The sequence below is a fragment of the Podarcis tiliguerta genome (genome assembly GCF_965153285.1).
Source record: "Podarcis tiliguerta genome assembly, chromosome: 2".
Classification (NCBI taxonomy): domain Eukaryota; kingdom Metazoa; phylum Chordata; class Lepidosauria; order Squamata; family Lacertidae; genus Podarcis; species Podarcis tiliguerta.
In genome coordinates, this window is record NC_139535.1 from 109,798,337 (window position 1) to 109,818,460 (window position 20,124).

Sequence of the window (20,124 nt, forward strand, 5' to 3'; positions counted from 1 at the left end):
GAAACAGCATGACAGAGCCCCTCTGGGCTGTTAACTGATGAGCGGAAATAAGCTTTGTGCTGGTTGTCAGGCAAGGCCTTTTTCCACCTGCCTTGCCCCACCCTCCAGCCCTGGAGCCTTTCCTAGACCATGACTTTGAGGACAGCAGAAGCAGCTGGAAAGAGAGAAGCTCAGGGATATATATACAGTGGTACCTCGGGTTACATACGCTTCAGGTTACATACGCTTCAGGTTACACACTCCGTTAACCCAGAAATAGTGCTTCAGGTTAAGAACTTTGCTTCAGGATAGGAACAGAAATCAGGCTCCGGCAGCACGCAGCAGCAGGAGGCCCCATTAGCTACAGTGGTGCTTCAGGTTAAGAACAGACCTCCGGAACGAATTAAATACTTAACCTGAGGTACCACTGAATTTATATATACAGTCATACCTCGGGTTACAGACGCTTCAGGTTGCGTTTTTCCAGGTTACGGACACGCCGAAAACCTGGAAGTACCGGAATAGGTTACTTCCGGGGTTCGGCGGTTGCACATGCGCAGAAGCGCCAAATCGCAATCTGCGCATGCACAGATCCGTGCGGGTTGCGAATGTGCCCCCCGCACGGATCACATTCGCAACCCAAGTGTCCACTGTATATATTTATACATTGTGTGTCCTTTTTTCCTCAATTTGATTCTTCTGTATGGTTTTGTGGTATTTTATGCATTGTGACTTGTCTTTAATGATTATTGTAATGGTTCAGTGTAAACTGTTTAATTATCATTTGCCGATATTTCATTTTACTGTTTACCATTACATTCTAATGGATTGTTGCATATTGCTTTTATTCTATACAGGCTGTTTATTTTAAAGTTATGCTTTCATCATGGCTTTTTTTGTATCAGATCAGGTTGTTGTGAGGTGTGTGATCTTTGCTATCTTGTTGTCTCCAGAGCTTGTAAACCGCCTTGAATATAGTAATTTAGAAAGGCGGTATACAAATTAAATGGGAAAAATAGACTTGAAGGCGAAGATATGTGAATCCTCTAAATTTATTAAAAGACACACACACCATTGCTGGATGGAAATCAGAGAGAAGAAGATTAGCGTAGTCTTTTACTAGACAAATTAGGTTTCCATCTACAGGAGTACTGCTTCCACAGGGAGAATTCAAAGATGCGAGACCGATGTGGTACAGTTTGGGAAAGACCGTACCATGTTGATTTCAAGGCCAAGTCATTGTTCTAGGAATCTATATTTCAAAGTTGGGAAACCTGTGTGGATTTTACTGGGCTCCCAGCTCCCATCAGCATTGAATGGCACAGCCAAGGGCTAGGGATGATGGGCATTGCTGGGCAAATGATCCACCAGGCTGAACAGCCAGGGGGCTTCTGAAATTCAGGGTGTTGCTTGGGAGTATATTACCTCTAGCAGGGCGGCCTTGGGAACCACCAGCAACATGTCGGTGCCCCCACCGTCATCGCTCGCCTCCTCCAGAGTGACGAGCTCATCCATGGGCCGTGGCTCGCTGAACTGGAAAGGGGAGCTTTGACCACGCACTTCCCCACGGCGATCCACATAGCGGAACTGGTACTGCTGGGGGCCTGGCTTGGGCAGGTAGCTGGCTGTAAACACAACAAATGGGTTTGCTTACTGATCTGTGTTACGTACAATCTGAAGAACGCAAAATGGTTGACACCGCAGCAAAGGAAAGAAATGAGGCTCTAGAGCAGGGGTCAGCAAACTTTTTCAGCAGGGGACCGGTCCACTGCCCCTCAGACCTTGTGGGGGGCCGGGCTATATTTTAAAAAAAGATTCAAGAGCATCATGAGCCCCGGTAGCTGCTTACCTGTGTCTTGTGAGCGGCAGGGGTTGGCGGCGATGGCAGCAGAGGGACGATGAGCGGCACGCGAAAGGGCTCCGGAGAGGGGCTGCTTAAAATGGCGGCCGCTCAAGCGCTGCTGCTGCTGCTGGCACCAACAAAGCCCAGTCCCCTTCCTGCTCTAGGCAGGGCGGGGAGAAGCCAGGAGGGAGGGAGGAGGTGCCGCCGCTGTGTGAGGGAGAGGGAAAGAATGCACACACTGGCGATCCACACGGCGATTCTCGGACCGTCCACGGGCCAGATCCATAAGGCAATTGGGCCTGATCCAGCCCGCAGGCCTTAGTTTGCCGGCCCATGCTCTTGATCAGGCATAGGCAAACTGGGCCCTCCAGAACCTTTGGGGCTGCAACTCCCATCATCCCTAGCTAACAAGACCAGTGGTCAGGGATGATGGGAGTTGTAGTCCCAAAACACCTGGAGGGCCGAGTTTGCCAATGCCTGCTCTTGAGGTTGGTTGGCCCCTTCTCTTGTTTGTATTTCATGAACACTGCATTCAATCAAAGCTGCTCTGAATTTATTTTATAAAGAGGCTTTATATAAATGTAACAGTTGTGTAACAGTAGTAGTAAAAAAAATATGGTAGCACTCCTTCATTGGTCAGAATGCTTACGAGCATTCTGTGATGTCACAGCAGCTGAGCGAATGGCTATGGAGAGAACCATTTTTTCAAAAAGGCAAAGCCTGGAATGGGAGGAATTCAACATCACGCTAAAGCAATCAATTTGTCAAGGCAATTATTTTGGCTTGCCAGATGGAAGAATCCTTCCCTCTCCATCCTCATATGCTATTTCAGGGGTTGTCCCAACTCCTCCAAGAGTCAATTTCAGGGGACAGGGGACACACGGGGGGGGGGGGGAGAGCCCCCTTGGGCAAGCTGCCGTTCTTGCAGAGGGTTTCCGCTGATGAAATTCATTAGTTGACTCCCATCCACATACTTGCATACTTTTGAACTTATGCATGGGTTTTGAAAACAAAGGACAAGTCAAAAACGTAGACCAAACCAAATGTAGCAGAGTCCCGTGGTCATCACCTGTCCCCTTCTATGATTTCTGAGTCACCTTTCTGCCTTGGTTAAGGTAAGGTACCCCTGGTTAAGGTAAAGGTACCCCTGACCGTTAGGTCCAGTCGCAGACGACTCTGGGGTTGCACGCTCATCTCGCTCCCGAGGGAGCCGACATTTGTCCGCAGACAGCTTCTGGGTCATGTGGCCAGCATGACTAAGCCGCTTCTGGCAAACCAGAGCAGCACGGAAACGCCATTTACCTTCCCACCAGAGAGGTACCTATTTATCTACTTGCACTTTGACGTGCTTTCAAACTGCTAGGTTGGCAGGAGCAGGGACCGAACAACGGGAGCTCACCCCGTGGCGGGGATTCGAACCGCCAACCTTCCGATCGGCAAGCCCTAGACTTTGTGGTTTAGAGCACAGCACCACCTGCCTTGTTTTAGAAAAGCACAATTTAAGTATTGCTTTGGCATCTCCAGCCACGAGTAACCAGCTGCGGACCATCGGACCTCCTAACACCCACCTTGGAACTGAACGTTACAGTGAAGAAGGGCTCCTGCGGAAGCTCCTCCATCTGGAACTGTGCACCACACAAAGGTATAATAGTCACGCACTGAAGAGGACTCCACCTAGTGATAAAATGTGAAGATTTTTATGGTAAAAGTAAGTGTGATAAAAAAAAATGGTTAAAAATTACGATATATTTACAGTGATACGATATATTTACAGTGATACATACAGTGATACGATATATTTACAGTGATACATACGCTTCAGGTTACATACGCTTCAGGTTACACACTCCGCTAACCCAGAAATAGTACCTCAGGTTAAGAACTTTGCTTCAGGATGAGAACAGAAATCGTGCTCCGGCGGCGCGGCGGCAGCAGGAGGCCCCATTAGCTAAAGTGGTGCTTCAGGTTAAGAACAGTTTCAGGCTAAAAACGGACCTCCGGAATGAATTAAGTACTTACGCCAAGGTACCACTGTAAACTGCTAAAGATGAGGTAAAATGAAAATCAGATAGGGGGGACTTGGGGAAGCCCACCTAACAATGTTTAGAAAAAATAAGGATGAGACAAGAATTTGTTTCTGTTGTTTGTTTTTCTGTTTGTGTTGTTTAGTTGTGTTATAAAATGAATAAAAAAAGGGGGGGGGGGAATATGAAGAGGACTCCATCTAGGAAAGAGAATGGGAAGAGAGAATGAGAGTAGCACATATCCCGAGAGTTTCCCCTAGGGTGTGTTGCTTAGATCAGCACATTATTATACAGGATGAGGGACGCACAAGAGGTTTAGGGAATATAACCTCAGATATGCAGATGACACAACCTTGATGGCAGAAAGTGAGGAGGGATTAAAGAACCTTTTAGTGAGGGTGAAAGAGGAGAGCGCAAAATATGGTCTGAAGCTCAACATCAAAAAAACGAAGATCATGGCCACTGGCCCCATCATCTCCTGGCAAATAGAAGGGGAAGAAATGGAGGCAGTGAGAGATTTTACTTTCTTGGGTTCCATGATCACTGCAGATGGTGACAGCAGCCAGGAAATTAAAAGACGCCTGCTTCTTGGGAGAAAGGCGATGGCAAACCTAGACAGCATCTTAAAAAGCAGAGACATCACCTTGCCAACAAAGGTCCGTATAGTTAAAGCTATGGTTTTCCCAGTAGTGATGTATGGAAGTGAGAGCTGGACCATAAAGAAGGCTGATCACTGAAGAATTGATGCTTTTGAATTACAGTGCTGGAGGAGACTCTTGAGAGTCCCATGGACTGCAAGAAGATCAAACGCATCCATTCTGAAGGAAATCAGCCCTGAGTGCTCACTGGAAGGACAGATCGTGAAGCTGAGGCTCCAATACTTTGGCCACCTCATGAGAAGAGAAGACTCCCTGGAAAAGACCCTGATGTTGGGAAAGATGGAGGGCACAAGGAGAAGGGGACGACAGAGGATGAGATGGTTGGACAGTGTTCTCGAAGCTACCAGCATGAGTTTGACCAAACTGAGGGAGGCAGTGGAAGACAGGAGTGCCTGGCATGCTCTGGTCCAGGGGGTCACGAAGAGTCAGACACGACTAAACGACTAAACAACAACAACAACAGACTCATTCACTTTTGAATCTGGCTTGGGCTACACTTTGCCCCTCCCCATCCTCAAAACGAGGTAGGAACCGGGGTTCTTTGGATACAGCAGAGGAGATGAGCTCAGAGGTCCATCCCGGCTCTAACATTCTGTGAACCTTCTGCCTCATTCTGAACTGTCTCAGTGACAACCACATCTACATTTCACCCTTAACACCAGCAGCAACGGGACTAAACAACCACTGTTCAGCACCTCAAGGATGGAGGAGGAATTTCTCAAGCCCTGAGTCTCAAAGCAAACCCAGGCTTCCGTGGTTAGCCAAAGAATCATGGACACAGACAACAGAACTGTACAAGGGTCCCCGATTATAAAATCATAGAAAACTGGAGATATGTAGCAGCTCCAGCAACATATCTCTATTTCCTCGCATCCAGAAACCCAAGAAGGGCTTTCACTCTTGCTAGAAGCTCAGCCTTGCCCTCACCGGTTCTGGAAGGCTCCTATAGAAGAGTCCCGTACGCACAGAGACTTTGCGCCTGCCCATTAGGGGAAATAGGAAGCCCTGAACATATATATATACAGTGGTGCCCCGCAAGACGAATGCCTCGCAAGACGGAAAACCCGCTAGACGAAAGGGTTTTCCGTTTTCAGAGGTGCTTCGCAGGACGAATTTCTCTATGGGCTTGCTTCGCAAGACGAAAATGTCTTGCGATTCTTGAGGGTTTTTTTCGCTCCCCACCCCCTTTTTCTAAACCGCTAAACCGCTAATAGCCTTTTAGCAGCTAATCCGCTAATCCCTTAAACCTTTAATAGCCGCTAATAGCCGCTAAACCGCTAATAGTGCTAATCCGCTAAGCCGCTAATAGGGTTGCTTCGCAAGACGAAAAAACCACTAGACGAAGAGACTCGCGGAACAGATTAATTTCGTCTTGCGAGGCACCACTGTATTTAGACGTCCTTTTAAAGCTGAGATTCGTAGAGACACCATTGATCCTTTGCTGAAGAGGCTCGCCGGTCTTTCAGACAAGTCTAAACTTAATTCTCTCCTCTTAGGCAAAGATCACAAGACGACCTGGCTGGTAGCCAGATTCTGCGCCCAGATTTGTAGGCACAGATCATCCTCTAGAATAAAATAGCTTACTAGGGAAAAGCTGAAGTCACCCTTTGGGGCACCTCAGGGTCAATTTTTATGGCAGCCCAAATCTCAGTTGTAAGGGTGTACGTATATACAGTGGTACCTCGGGTTACATACGCTTCAGGTTACATACGCTTCAGGTTACAGACTCCACTACCCCAGAAAGAGTGCTTCAGGTTAAGAACTTTGCTTCAGGATGAGAACAGAAAATGTGCTCCGGCGGCACGGCGGCAGCAGGAGGCCCCATTAGCTAAAGTGGTGCTTCAGGTTAAGAACAGTTTCAGGTTAAGTACGGACCTCCGGAACGAATTAAGTACTTAACCCGAGGTACCACTGTATCTCAATTTTAACTCATGAGCTATTGCTGCAATCTGCTCTAATTGTATATTTTATCTTTATGAACGCTGTTTTTATTCTGATATGCAAGCTGGTCTTTGACCATAATAAATTATCTATATCTATCTATCTATCTATCTATCTATCTATCTATCTATCTATCCATCTATCCCAGGCTTTCCTGCCCCCCCCCCCCAATTCAGTTTGAGTTGGGAAGCCATTTCTCCAGTACTGTTGGGGGCAGGAAGGAAGGAAGCATACTGACTTGGGTCCCTGAATTTCAATTTCTAATGAGAGCAGGACAGAAAAGGAAACCCGCAGCCTGTGCCTGCATAAACAGCCCTCCACTGTGCTGCACAAAGGGACTGTGTTCCTCCTTTTCTCTCTCCTCCCTTCCCCTTCCCCCAAGGACCACACTGGATGGACGCTGGGTCTTAAGACATGCAGCAGGGTGGAAGGGAAGAAATGGCATTTTTAACGCTCCCCTGTATATAGAACATCCTGTAACAGCAGGCTCAAAGCGGGAGAACAAGAACATCAACCTCCTACTGTGTTGGCGTTCTATTTACAAAGCTCCCTAAAAAATTAAAAAGCGGAAGAGCACTGTGAAAATGAGGCACCCTCTTCACTGGCAGTCTGAAGTGGTATAGCCCACTCTCCACCTTCAGGACTCTCACATCTCATTCTGCTCTTTGTGCAGACCAGAATTGGCAATTGTGTGCATCAACAGTGCAGTCAAGGCCCTCTCTGAGTGAGGATCCACGAAACCAGGGTTCGAATCCTTACCTGGCCATAAAGCTCACTGGGTGACTTTGGGTCAATGACAGACTATCAGGCTTGTTCACCTCGCAGGGTTGTTGTGGGGATGGAGCGGGGGAGAGCAGGATATGCCGCCTCAAGCTCTTTGGAGAAAAGGGTGGCATACATAAAGGCAATAAAGCAACAGCTGAGGGAAATGAGAACATACCGTATTTTTCCCTCTGTAAGACTCACCAGACTTAGTTTTTGGAGGAGGAAACAAGAAAAAAGATATTCTGAATCCCAGAAGCCAGAACAGCTAGAGGGATCTGGCTTCTGGGATAGCCTCTTGCTGTCCCGACTTATGGGATAGCCGCGCGCAGCTTCTCCCAGGCAGGGGGATGAAAGCTCCCCCTGCCCAGAAGAGGCTGCTTGGGGCTAAGCCAGAAGCCAGGACAGCAAGTGGGATCGCTGCGCAGCAATCCCGCTTGCTGTCCTGGTTCATGGGATAGCCACACACAGCCTCTCCCGGGCAGCTCCCCCAAGAGCCGTGCTCCCTTTAAAGAGCCACGTGGAGCGTGTGTGCGGCTCTTGGGGGCTTTTCCCCGAGGAGGGAGAAGGGCAGCCCTTCTCCCTCCTCGGGGAAAAGCCCCCAAGAGCCGCACACACGCTCCACGCGGCTCTTTAAAGGGAGCGCTGAGCAGAGCCTCCCGTCTGCATTCACTCCATAAGACGCGCACACATTTCCCCTTACTTTTTAGGAGGGGGAAAGTGCATCTTATAGATCGAAAAATACGGTATGTGTCCTGTGTTCGAAATTAGCCAGGTGCCAGGCACATTTCACACCTGGCTTCCAACCACTTGTGACCAAGTAAAGATGCCTGACACCTCCACAGTCTGGAGATACGTGCCTGGGGATAATTGAATCGGGACTGTTTTCACACGCTAATACCCCATCCTGTAGAATTCTATCTGTTATATTTTGTCTGCACAATCGGAATGAATTTCTGGAACAAAAATGCTTCTTTCCTGTGCAGCCTGAGCAGGAGTAGTGAACAACTGTTGCAGTTTGTATGTCACCAAAAATGTGTAAGTACAAATATCAGCTGAAAATGTGAAGAAAAGGAAGGCACTTTTTACCATACATTGGTACCTCGGGTTACATATGCTTCAGGTTACATATGCTTCAGGTTACAGACTCCGCTAACCCAGAAATAGTGCTTCAGGTTAAGAACTTTGCTTCAGGATGAGAACAGAAATCGTGCTCCGGCGGCGTGGCAGCAGCGGGAGGCCCTATTACATACGCTTCAGGTTACATATGCTTCAGGTTACAGACTCCACTACCCCAGAAAGAGTGCTTCAGGTTAAGAACTTTGCTTCAGGATGAGAACAGAAATCGTGCTCCGGCAGCGCGGCGGCAGCAGGAGGCCCCATTAGCTAAAGCGGTGCTTCAGGTTGAGAACAGTTTCAGGTTAAGTACGGACCTCCGGAACGAATTAAGTACTTAACCCGAGGTACCACTGTATGTGGTGGACCTGTAAGGCAATAAAAGCATTCTGGGAAATGATATATAATGAGTTGAAAAAACCCCAGAAGCTTTTCTATTAGGAATTGAAGGTATTGATATTCCTAGGGAGCAGAAAAGACTTTTTATGTACGTGACAATAGCTGCACAGATGTAACTAGCCCAGAGATGGAAAGAAGACAAAGTCTCCACCAGAGAAGAATGGCAAGCTAAGCTGTTGGATTATGCTGAAATGACAAAACTGACTGGAAAGCTCAGGAACCAAGACGACCAAAACTTTAATAAAGAATGGGGGGAAATTACAATTGGCCTGACAGACCAATGTAAGCAGATGAAAACATTAGCAGGATTGCAATAACACTTGCAATGTAGTAAATATTGATACAATGGAGAAATATAAAATATGGATTATGAAATAGTATGCAGTTGAAAAGGTTGGCAATAGGACCCACGGAGGGGAAGGTGGGAAGTCTAGAGATTTGGAGAAATCTCTAAATATGGATATGTATTTTGTACAGTGGTACCTCGGGCTACATATGCTTCAGGTTACAGACTCCGCTAACCAAGAAATATTACCTCGGGTTAAGAACTTTGCTTCAGGATGAGAACAGAAATCGTGTTTCGACGGCACAGCAGCAGCAGGAGGCCCCATTAGCTAAAGTGGTGCTTCAGGTTAAGAACAGTTTCAGGTTAAGAACGGACCCCCGGAACGAATTAAGTACTTAACCCAAGGTACCACTGTATTGTTATAATTTTACAGTTGTAAAATCAAATCAAAATTATTTCAAAAAATAAAAATTGCTGCAATTTTTCTTAGCTCACTCCACCTCACAGCCCTGCTCACAGTTATGAAGAATATTCTTATGTTATGAATGGTCCATGTCACCATTAAGAAAAAGAGGTCAGAATAAGCCAATAGATATTTGGATTATCCCTGGATCAAGTGCCTTTTCTTCTTCAAGTTCTCAAAGCTCACAACCTAGCTCAGGTTTGTCATCTGAATTAGCCAGATGTTTAACTGAGACTCAATCACAGTCAGTCCATCATTTGAAAAAACAAGACTTTAATGGAACTGGCGGAAATGACTGGCAGAATCCGAGACCAGGGAAAAGAGTCGGTGGAAGAAGACTGGAAAAAGTTTAAAGATTATTTACAGAAAATACTGCAAAATTAATGAATGTTAAAAGAATGGTGGAATGAAGTTATATGGCTTTAGTAGAAATGTTATAAGGATTTAAGTATAAATAGATTAATAGAATATTATAGGTAAAATAAGGTTAGAATGTGTTAAGATAATTATAGGACAGAAAACAGAGGAAGATGGAAAGGAATTGCTGGAATAATTGATAGAAGTGGAATACAAAAAGGGAGGTGCGAGGAGGTCGGTGAAATAAGTGAATGAAAGACAAGATATTGAAATTGTTTGAGTGTTTTAAACTGTTTTTGTTTGGTTTTGTTAGTTTAATGTGTTAGTGTTATGTAGTGTTTTTGTATTGTATTGTATTTTTTTGTTTTGTTTTGTAGTGTTTAAATTGTTCAAAAAGTAATAAATATTATTTATAAAAAATATATGAAAAAACAAGACTTTAGAGCCATCTTGCCCCCAAAGGGCAACTTTCCGTTTTGGTGACTGTAACCTTGGTTTAAGGAGCCAATTGGCGCCTAGCTTATATATCTGAGTTTCTAACACTGTAGTGTGTCCACCCACTCTCCAGCTGAAATACCTTGAATATCCCAATCCAGTCTCTGGCGGACGGCTTCATGCCAGGTGGCAGGCTGTAGTGACACTCCACCTTGGTGTGGGGCACGTAGCTCGAGGTCACATTCAGGAAAGCCACGCCGGGTTGGGACTGCACTTCTTCCATCTTGGCAGCTGCGGGGCAAATGAGGTTGTGGTTAGTGGGGCAAGGAAGGCCACAGAATTGTCGAGTCGGAGGGGACCCCAGGGGTCATCTAGTCCAACCCCCTGAAAGGCAGGAATCTGAACAAGCTCCATAGACACCCCACCCACCAAACATCTGAATATTTCATCTGGCTTCTCTTCCCCACTGTTGAAATCGAGATTGTAAACTCAGTGGGGCAGGGGCCAGTCTTTTTTTGTTTTTAGGGGGGTGGGGTGGAATGTTGTCTTCCAAGACAGAAATATCTACCCAGCCTGGGGGGGGGGGGGGACACCGAGGCCACAACCCTTATGGGAGTACGCTGCATTGAATAATATGGAATTTATTCCTGAGACACGGGTGGCGCTGTGGTCTAAACCAGTGTTTCCCAAGCTTGACTCTACAGCTGTTTTTGGACTACAATTCCCATCATCCCTAGCTAGCAGGACCTGTGGTAAGGGGATCATGGGAACTGTAGTCCAAAAACAGCTGCAGACCCAAGTTTGGGAAACCCCGGTCTAAACCACTTCCAATCGGAAGGTCGGCGGTTCAAATCCCCGTGATGGGGTGAGCTCCTGTTGTTCAGACTTAGCTCCTGCCAACCTAGCAGTCTGAAAGCACGTCAAAGTGCAAGTAGATAAATAGTAGATAAAACCTTCTGGCAGGAAGGTAAACAGCGTTTCTGTGCACATGCTGGCCACATGACCCGGAAAAACTGTTTTGGCTCCTGAACGCCGCAAACCCAGAAGTGAGTGTTCCAGTTTGTGAACGTTCTTCGGAACCTCAATGTCCAAAGCAACTCCCAATTGGCTGGAGCTTCCTACAGCCAATCGGAAGCCGCGCCTTGGTTTCTGAACATTTTGGAAGTCAACCCAACTTCCGGAACGGATTTCCATTCCACATCCGAGGTACGATTGTAATAATAAACAGGATTGCACTATGCTGATTCTTTGGATGCAAACTTCTCAGCACAGTTTCGGTTTCCACATCTGGATGATGTGATTGCATCAGGCATGCAGCTCTGGCCTGACCTTGTTATCCTCCCTTACCCCAACAAATTACAAATTCCGTGGATCAAAATAAGACTGCAGTGCAATTATCTGCTTATTATGCATGTGTGCTTAATCCCATGTACTTCAGAAGTGGGGAACTATTTCCCGTCTGAGGGCCACATTCCGGGCAATCTTTCAAGGGCCAAATGTCACTGGTGGGAGAGATCAGGGGCAAAAAAGACCTGTGTCCCTATTTTCCAAGGATCATAGAATCATAGAGTTGGAAGAGACCACAAGGGCCATCGAGTCCAACCCCCTGCCAAGCAGGAAACACCATCAGAGCACTCCTGACATATGGTTGTCAAGCCTCTGCTTAAAGACCTCCAAAGAAGGAGACTCCACCACACTCCTTGGCAGCAAATTCCACTGTCGAACAGCTCTTACTGTCAGGAAGTTCTTCCTAATGTTTAGGTGGAATCTTCTTTCTTGTAGTTTGGATCCATTGCTCCGTGTCCGCTTCTCTGGAGCAGCAGAAAACAACCTTTCTCTCTCCTCTATGTGACATCCTTTTATATATTTGAACATGGCTATCATATCACCCCTTAACCTCCTCTTCTCCAGGCTAAACATGCCCAGCTCCCTTAGCCGTTCCTCATAAGGCATCGTTTCCAGGTCTTTGACCATTTTGGTTGCCCTCCTCTGGACACGTTCCAGTTTCTCAGTGTCCTTCTTGAACTGTGGTGCCCAGAACTGGACACAGTACTCCAGGTGAGGTCTGACCAGAGCAGAATACAGTGGCAGTCCCAGATTTACAGAAGCCGTCCTGGTTTCCAGTTCGATCCTGGAATGTCCCGCTTTCCCTAAGGACGTCCCTATCTTCATCAGAGAAATGTTGGAGGGTCTGGAGTTATGCTACTCCTGAGCCAAGAAGAAACTATACAACTTTTAGAAGACATCTGAAGGCAGCCCGGTATAGGGAAGTTTTTAAAAAATATGCTTAATGTTATATTATATCTGTATATATTTTGGAAGCTGCCCAGAGTGGCCGGGGCAACCCAGTCAGATGGGTGGGGTATAAATAGTAAAATGATGATAACGATGGAATAGGATATCCCTACTTTCATCAGATAAATATTGGAGAGTATGCAAAAACAAACACGAATTTCACCTTTGTAAAGTAGGCTAGATTCTGCACATATCTCTCTAACCTCCCACCCAGGCAAGCAAGAACTCATTCCGGCAGTCAAAGCACTCAAGGAAGTTTGTGAAGCATGGCCTGGTGAAAGGTTTAAGGGCCAGACAGCGAACCCTGGAGGGCCACATTCTGGGCCCAGGCCTGAGTTCCCACACCCCTGATGCATTTCATTCCCAATCCAATAACTGGGTTTTGCGTTTTTGTTCTGTGCAGCTAGGAAACTTTCAGCAAAATGTTGCCTTCAGGCAGGAAGGGGAAATGTAAGGATGCAACGGGCAGTGTGGGATGCATTTGCAGAGCAGCGTTGATAGAGATCACGAGGAAAGGTCATAGCTACGCAGGACACAGAAATATCACCCCCTCGATCTTTTGCAGATTGTATTTCCACAACTACGAGGATCTATTCATTATGAAGTGTCACGACTGATTTATACCACTGCATTGAAGTGTGTGTGTGTGTGTGTGGCAAGTCTCTGCTCCAAGGAGCTTACAGTCTGCACTGAGACAATGAGGAAAGTCACCAGAGGGAGAGGAGAGGCAAAGAGAAAGAGTGAATGAATGGGATTCAGCGCCATTGTGTATAAGGCGTTGTTTCAGTAGGGCTAATGGGTTAAGTTAAGGACATGGCAGAAAGTCATAGAGTTGGAAGGGACTCGGGATCAGTGCAGGAATATGCAGCTATGAGGCTTCAAGGGCTGGTGACAGTGGGGAATTTGGCAGGAGAAAGAGAGAGGCAATAATGTGTTGATATTCTGCGAGTGAAGGATTTAGAAAACGAACATGCCTGGAATCCACTTTTTGCATGAGATTCCGGATTATTCACCAACTGCGCCTTGCCAATGCAAGGAATTTTGCTTGTGCAGCACAAATGCCAACACCACCCCCCCCCATCGTGCATGCCACACCCTCCCCAAATTTGCTCTAGAGGGCTGAGGTAACCCCTACAGCAAATTTAGACTGGGGGGGGGGGGAGAGGAGAGATGGCTTAGCGCCTTGTTGGGCAAGGAAAAATCGTCTCACCAGGAGAACAAGACTTAGCGTGAGATTGGATTCCGTCGCTCTGTAAAATCACAGAGGTAGGCCAATGTTGGTTACAGGAAATGACACAACCAGGTCATGCTCCTTTCCTGAAAACTAATGACAACAACTGTGCAATGCAGAGTTGTGGGAGGGAGTGAACAGCCACACCCAGGATGAGAACAGAAATTGTGTGGCGGCAGGGCAGCGGCAGCAGGAGGCCCCATTAGCTAAAGTGGTACCTCAGGTTAAGAACAGTTTCAGGTTCAGAACAGACCTCCAGAGTGAATTAAGTTTTTAACTCGAGGTACCACTGTACTGTATGTTGGAAGCTGCCCAGAGTGGCTGGGGCAACCCAGTCAGATGGACGGAGCATTATTATTATTATTATTAATGCGGGTGGTGGCGGCAACAACCAAGGGAACACGAGAAAGCCAGCCTGGGCCGCCCACTCATTTGTTTCCTCTGCTCACTGGAGCTGCTGGCCTGCTTGTTTTGCTCAAACGCTCCATTTCATCTTACAAAAATGCTATACAATATTATGTAACAGTAAGATAGGTCTCCACTGCTTCACATAGATTTGCTGCACTGCCATTGTCAAGTGGGTGGGGCACAGCTGAAAAGGCTTTTGGCAGTAAATAAATTAAGAGTTCAGGTTTTGCCAGTGCTGCCCATAACTGGAACTGAAAGACCAGCGACGGAGGTGAGAACGATTTGCTGGTGTTCTTCATGAAGTTTTATTTCCATCCCCAGGTAGCAGTGCCATGGCATATAGCTGGGAAAACCAAGAGACTAGAAACTTGTATAGACTTGGCTTAGAGATGAGTAAGAATTTGAACGCTCATTGATTTCATTGGACCCAGTGGTCTTCAAATTGTGCTGTGAGGAGAAATTCAGGGGTTCCTTAAAAGCTCACTGTGGGCTCCTCACTCAAAACACCAACAGAGGTGACCAAATTTCCTTGAAATACAATTTACCCACTACTATTTGTGTCCCCCTGTCACATTCAGCCACTCTTGGTGTGGGGCAACAGCTAGACCCAACAGGCCCTGTTAGCACTGCATATAAATTTATTGGGCAACTGGCACGCATCCCAGAATGCATTGCAATACTAATCGGTTCTGTGGCAAATGTACAGTATAGGATTTCCTTAGCACAGAAGTCAACAAAGGAAAAATTCCCTGCAGAGTGTTTGAAAACCACTGACTTAACCTAAAGAATCGAGGAACTGGAGGTTTCTTTCTTGTGTGGGCCGCTGACAGACAGCACTCTCTTTAGTTTTGCCCAGAGCACAGCATATATAAGGACTGCTCCTACAATATGAGCCTGTTCTATATGTATTTATTTTAGAACACTAATATTTCCCGCATCATAGAGCTGAGAGGCTCTCAAAGAGGCTCACAGAAGATTCTCAGAATAAAAACAACATTCATGTCCGGTTTCAGCAACAGAAATAACACGGCATCCCTAGGGTGCCCAGATTATTTCGCTGGCATTTCCTGCCCTCCTTCGTGGTCTTCCCAGGTGTTAACTATTGGTCTCTGCCTACAAGGGAGAAGAGCCCACTGAGAAACTGAGCTGCGGGAACTCACTGTAAAGGTAAAGGGACCCCTGACCATTAGGTCCAGTCATGACCGACTCTGGGGTTGCGGCTCTCATCTCGCTTACTGGCCGAGGGAGCCGGCGTACAGCTTCCGGGTCATGTGGCCAGCATTATTAAGCCACTTCTGGCGAACCAGAGCAGCGCAGGGAGACGCCGTTTACCTTCCCGCTGGAGCGGTACCTATTTATCTACTTGCAATTTGACGTGTTTTCAAACTGCTAGGTTGGCATGAGCAGGGACCGAGCAACGGGAGATCACCCCGCCGTGGGGATTCGAACCGCTGACCTTCTGATCGGCAAGTCCTAGGCTCTGTGGTTTAACCCACAGCGCCACCCGCGTCCCTTTGGAACTCACTGAGTGCAATCGTGACCAACTCTGGGGTTGCGGCAATCATCTTGTTTTATTGGCCGAGGGAGCTGGCGTACAGCTTCCGCACAGAAACACCATTTACCTTCCTGCTGGAGCAGTACCTATTTATCTACTTGCACTTTGATGTGCTTTCGAGCACACGGTAGAGGCCATTATAAGAGTCCCCTTATATGCATCCTCAGGGGTCAACATATGAACATCAAAAGTCAGGTGGGAGATAACAAGATAAAGGTCTTTATTGGTTGTGGTGTTGCATATTTGGGACACTTTCCCCAGAAAAGCTTGTCTGGTACCCAAACTGATGCTAGTCCTACGCAAGATACGTTTGCTTATTTGCCCAGACATTCCAACTTTTTCTTTTTCCTTTAATGGGATGGCTTTTCTAGGGTTTTGTCATCTGGCTATGGCCTGCTGGTTTTGTGACTTTACTGGTCTTGTTTATTTATTTTGATTTGAATTTGCTGCACCAGGAAAAGTATGTTTTACTGGGGACCTCAAGCTTATACATTTATAAAAACAAAATGTAACAATAAAGACCAGCCGCAAAACGGCTAAACTGAAACCCAGGCTCATAGCATCATAAATTTGAAGGCAGGGTGAAAAGGATTATTTGTCGTCAAGGTAAGGCATCAGTCATCTACGGTGGAATGTAGTCCAGATACCAGCACTCTTGGCTTTTACCATATACAGCAATTATTATTAACTTTGGCCTTGAGACAATGCAAGGAACTGATTTGTTTCCTAATGATATAACCATATCTGATACTTCTCCGCTCCTCACCCGCAAATCTTGGAGCCTGCCCAGACTAGTAATGAAGAGGTCTCATGTGACACTTTGCCATGCTGCAGCACTGAGTATTTTTTTTAAAAAATGAAAAGTTTCTAGTAGCACAATACCCCATGGTAGCACAATAGCTTTTTTTAGAAAGAGGAAGGTTTTGTCACTCCAAACTTTGCACAAATATGGGTGATATTCAACTGAATGGTTAGTACTAGCACAATGGGATGGAAGAGGGAATGCGGAGTGATATGTCACCCAGCAAGGGCAAGGCAATTCTTAGATTCTTATTAGCGTAGCTTAAGGATCAAATAACTGAGTTCTGTGTTGCTGCTGGAGTGGCAGGCATGTTTGCACAGCGATGGGAGTGCACAGCGCAGATCTCTTGGCTGGCAGCTTGCATGAAACAGACCCTTCACAATTACTTTAACACATACAAACATATTGTTTAGTGCACAGAAACATAAGAGCAGCCCTGCCGGAAAAGACCAAAGGCTTATCAAGTTTCTCATCTTGTTTCTCAGCGGGGCACATGGGAAGTCCATACAGCAGAGCAGGAGAGAAATAGCCCTATGGCGACCGTGACCAGACTGCCAGTGTTATCCTCCATGAATATGTGAAGAAGTACATCCTTTTGTTTGTTTGGATGTCCCCACCTCTCAGCTTCCTTGGATGACCCCAGGCAGTGTGTACATTAGAGTAAAGGTAAAGGTAAAGGGACCCCTGACCATTAGGTCCAGTCGTGGCCGACTCTGGGGTTGTGGTGCTCATCTCGCTTTATTGGCCGAGGGAGCCGGCATACAGCTTCTGGGTCATGTGGCCAGCATGACTAAGCTGCTTCTGGCGAACCAGAGCAGCGCACGGTAACGCCGTTTACCTTCTCGCCAGAGTGGTACCTATTTATCTACTTGCACTTTGACGTGCTTTCGAACTGCTAGGTTGGCATGAGCAGGGACCGAGCAACGGGAGCTCACCCCGTCACGGGGATTCGAACTGCCGACTTTCTGATCGGCAAGTCCTAGGTTCTGTGGTTTAACCCACAGCGCCACCCGCGTCCCTTTGTACATTAGAGAGAGAGAGAGAGAGAGAATGGGGGGACGGACGGACACATTTTCTCTGTATACTTTCCACACACCATACATGATTTGATCAACCTCATCAATCCACTTTTTCTCAGCTCGATTCTAAATAGGCCTTCCAACCTTTCTCAGTAGGGGAAGCCTGTGATGAAACCTTGTCACACGAGATGCTTTCGGCTCTACACAACAAGTCAAGGCAACAAGATTATCCCAATATGCCCCATGACCCAGGCAGAGTCCCGGCCAAACCACATGGCTAATGAACGCCTGGCAGCTCCCAGCACTTTTGGCCAAATTCCCTTCTCCCGGAGCATCTGGGCGGTGCTTTTGCAAGAGGAACACCAATCAGAGCCCAGCAGAGAGCCCAGACATGTCTGTGCAGGGTACAGCAAAACAAACCAGCAATCAGATCTCTCCATCTAACAGGCAGAAGCGTGGGAAGGCTCAAGGAGAAACCTTGAGGACCTGGCTGGCCTGCTGCAAGGCTTATGCAAGAGGAGCCCAGCCTCCTCCTTTACAAGGGGATGGTGAAATGGCTTGCCATTTGGAGTGCTCAATCCCCACCTTGTTTCGGGAAAGGCTATTATGACTCTCCTGTAAAAGCGTCCTCCTAGCAGGCGTCAGGGCTGGGAGTCCTGCGGCTGGAAGCCAAACAAAGGGAAACTTTGTTTTCGAGAAACCAGAAGTCCCAGGCTGTCTTCAAATAAACACAAGCCTCTCGCGCAGCGGACCTCGCATCTCATTCGCAGTTAATACATTTTCTGGGAGGCCCCAGGACAGGAATAATATCCAAGACAGAGAGAGTAATAAGAAGAACAGAGGGGAGGGAGACATGGCAGGCATAGAATATCCCAGGCCTATTAAGTATGGAGGCAGGAGGGCTTGGGCTGTCTCCAAACTGACAGATTCTGAAGGCTTGTGTGTGCAAGGAGGGAGGTGGCAGAAAGAAAGAAAAGTAAAAGTAGCCAGGAAAGACCTTAGCATTTGGTACAGGGGTTCAGAGATTCCCTTGGTCTTTTCCCCCCATCACCACCTCAACCCTTTGTGCCGCAAGCTCAGGATTAAAGGCCCGTTGGAGCCTTTCTTGCCTTCCCCAGCCCTCCCCAGATTCATTTCAGCGACGAAGGAGTGGAAATCAATGCAAACGACTCTTTTGACTGCGGGGGAGGCAAGTCACTCCCCCTCTTTGCTTACATATTGTTTTGCTCACAGCATTCGCAGGAAGTGGGGGGGGGGAATTAAAAGCTCCTGGAATAGAGGATTGCGCCCCACTGCACCCCGAGTCCGTTTGAGCCATCCGCTTTCCGAGCAGCCAAGAAAGGCGAGGAGGAGAGAAAGTAGCCACGTCCCCCTCCCCAATCCCGAAGACGTCTCTTACCCAGAGAGCAACCAGCTGTTCCACTAACCTTTTAGCAACAACAATAACAGCCTTCAAGCCAGCTGGGGAGGCGGAGGCAGGCGAGGCTCGCAGCGCTGCTGGGAATTGTAGTCCTCTCCGCCTGCTCGTAAATGGGCAGGAGCGCGGCGCAGAGACTGCATCTCCCAAAGAGCTGCGCGAGGCAGGGGAGGCCGCTAAGGATTGTGGGCTTCGTAGTCCCAAGGCTCGGAGAAACAAGGGGAGGATGGGGCCCCGGGGATTCCAAGTTCCAGGGAGCAGCATTGGCTGGGGGGGGGGGGGGGGAGGGACACGGGCACAGTTTGCTGGAAGGAGATAATGCAGAAGGGAGCTCAAGTTGCCCAAGAAAGGGATCCTGAGAAGGTTTTATGGAGTAAAGGGCCCCGCTTCTGGCCTGGGTGCTTTAAGAACATTGCAAGCAGTTTACACGCGGGTTCGTGGGGGGCAAATTTCACGGATGGAAAATAGACGTGGAAGCACAACGATGGAGCACAGACAGATAGCAAGGGATAAGCGGCGGAACGCGTGCAAAAATGTGCAGCTCCATGCACACACACACACACACACCCCCGACATGCACATGGAGAGTTTATACATGCAGTCAGAGATGAAAGGGAGTAGCTGGTTTGCAGCCGCATCCACAAAAACAAATGCGCATGCACCCGCAGGTATGCGAAACTCTATAGAGAGGCATTCTCAAATACCGCCCAAAACCCGCAGAGAGCGAAATCGTGCACAGGAAGTCGGTGCCATGTGTGATGAGTCATCACCACAGCCAAACTGCACCTGTTCTAGTGTACTTGATAGGAAAAGATGGGCGGTATGCAATGCAAAGCTCTCGGTGTTTCATGCAAAAGCTGTTGCCTGCCTCCAAAGCCTCAGGCAAGTTTCACCTGCCCCTTCTGCTTTCTGTTCCCTTCTTCATTTTCAGGTCTCCGGTTTTCCTGTTCCCTGTTCCTTGGAATTCCTGGCTTTCAAGTTCTTTCTCCTCCTGGCCTGGTGTAGCTTGAGGAATGGCAGGGCTTGCTGCCCTAGGCCCTTCTGATCTATGCTGCAAGCATTGCAACTTTGTGCCCCCTGCCCTAGGAAGTCCTACAATTTGCCCACATTTATCTAAATTAACTTGTTAAAAG

At 47.4% G+C, this 20,124-nt stretch overlaps 1 protein-coding gene across 3 annotated transcripts in view; it reads right to left on the minus strand.

Moving 5' to 3' along the window:
• CALCOCO1 (calcium binding and coiled-coil domain 1) overlaps window positions 1–19,111 on the minus strand; it is a 44,529-nt gene extending 25,418 nt beyond the window's left edge. The window contains exons 1-4 of one of the 3 annotated variants that reach the window (XM_083427469.1): window positions 19,002–19,111; window positions 10,407–10,555; window positions 3,391–3,496; window positions 1,405–1,604 (exon numbers count right to left, since the gene is read on the minus strand). In XM_083427469.1, coding sequence (XP_083283595.1) covers window positions 1,405–1,604; window positions 3,391–3,496; window positions 10,407–10,547 — 447 coding nt within the window. In that variant the 5' untranslated portion in view covers window positions 10,548–10,555; window positions 19,002–19,111. Of the gene's footprint in view, window positions 1–1,404; window positions 1,605–3,390; window positions 3,497–10,406; window positions 10,556–18,789 lie in introns of all 3 variants that reach the window. The other 2 variants (XM_083427468.1, XM_083427467.1) reach the window with 2 other exon arrangements.
• Window positions 19,112–20,124: the final 1,013 nt, after the last annotated feature.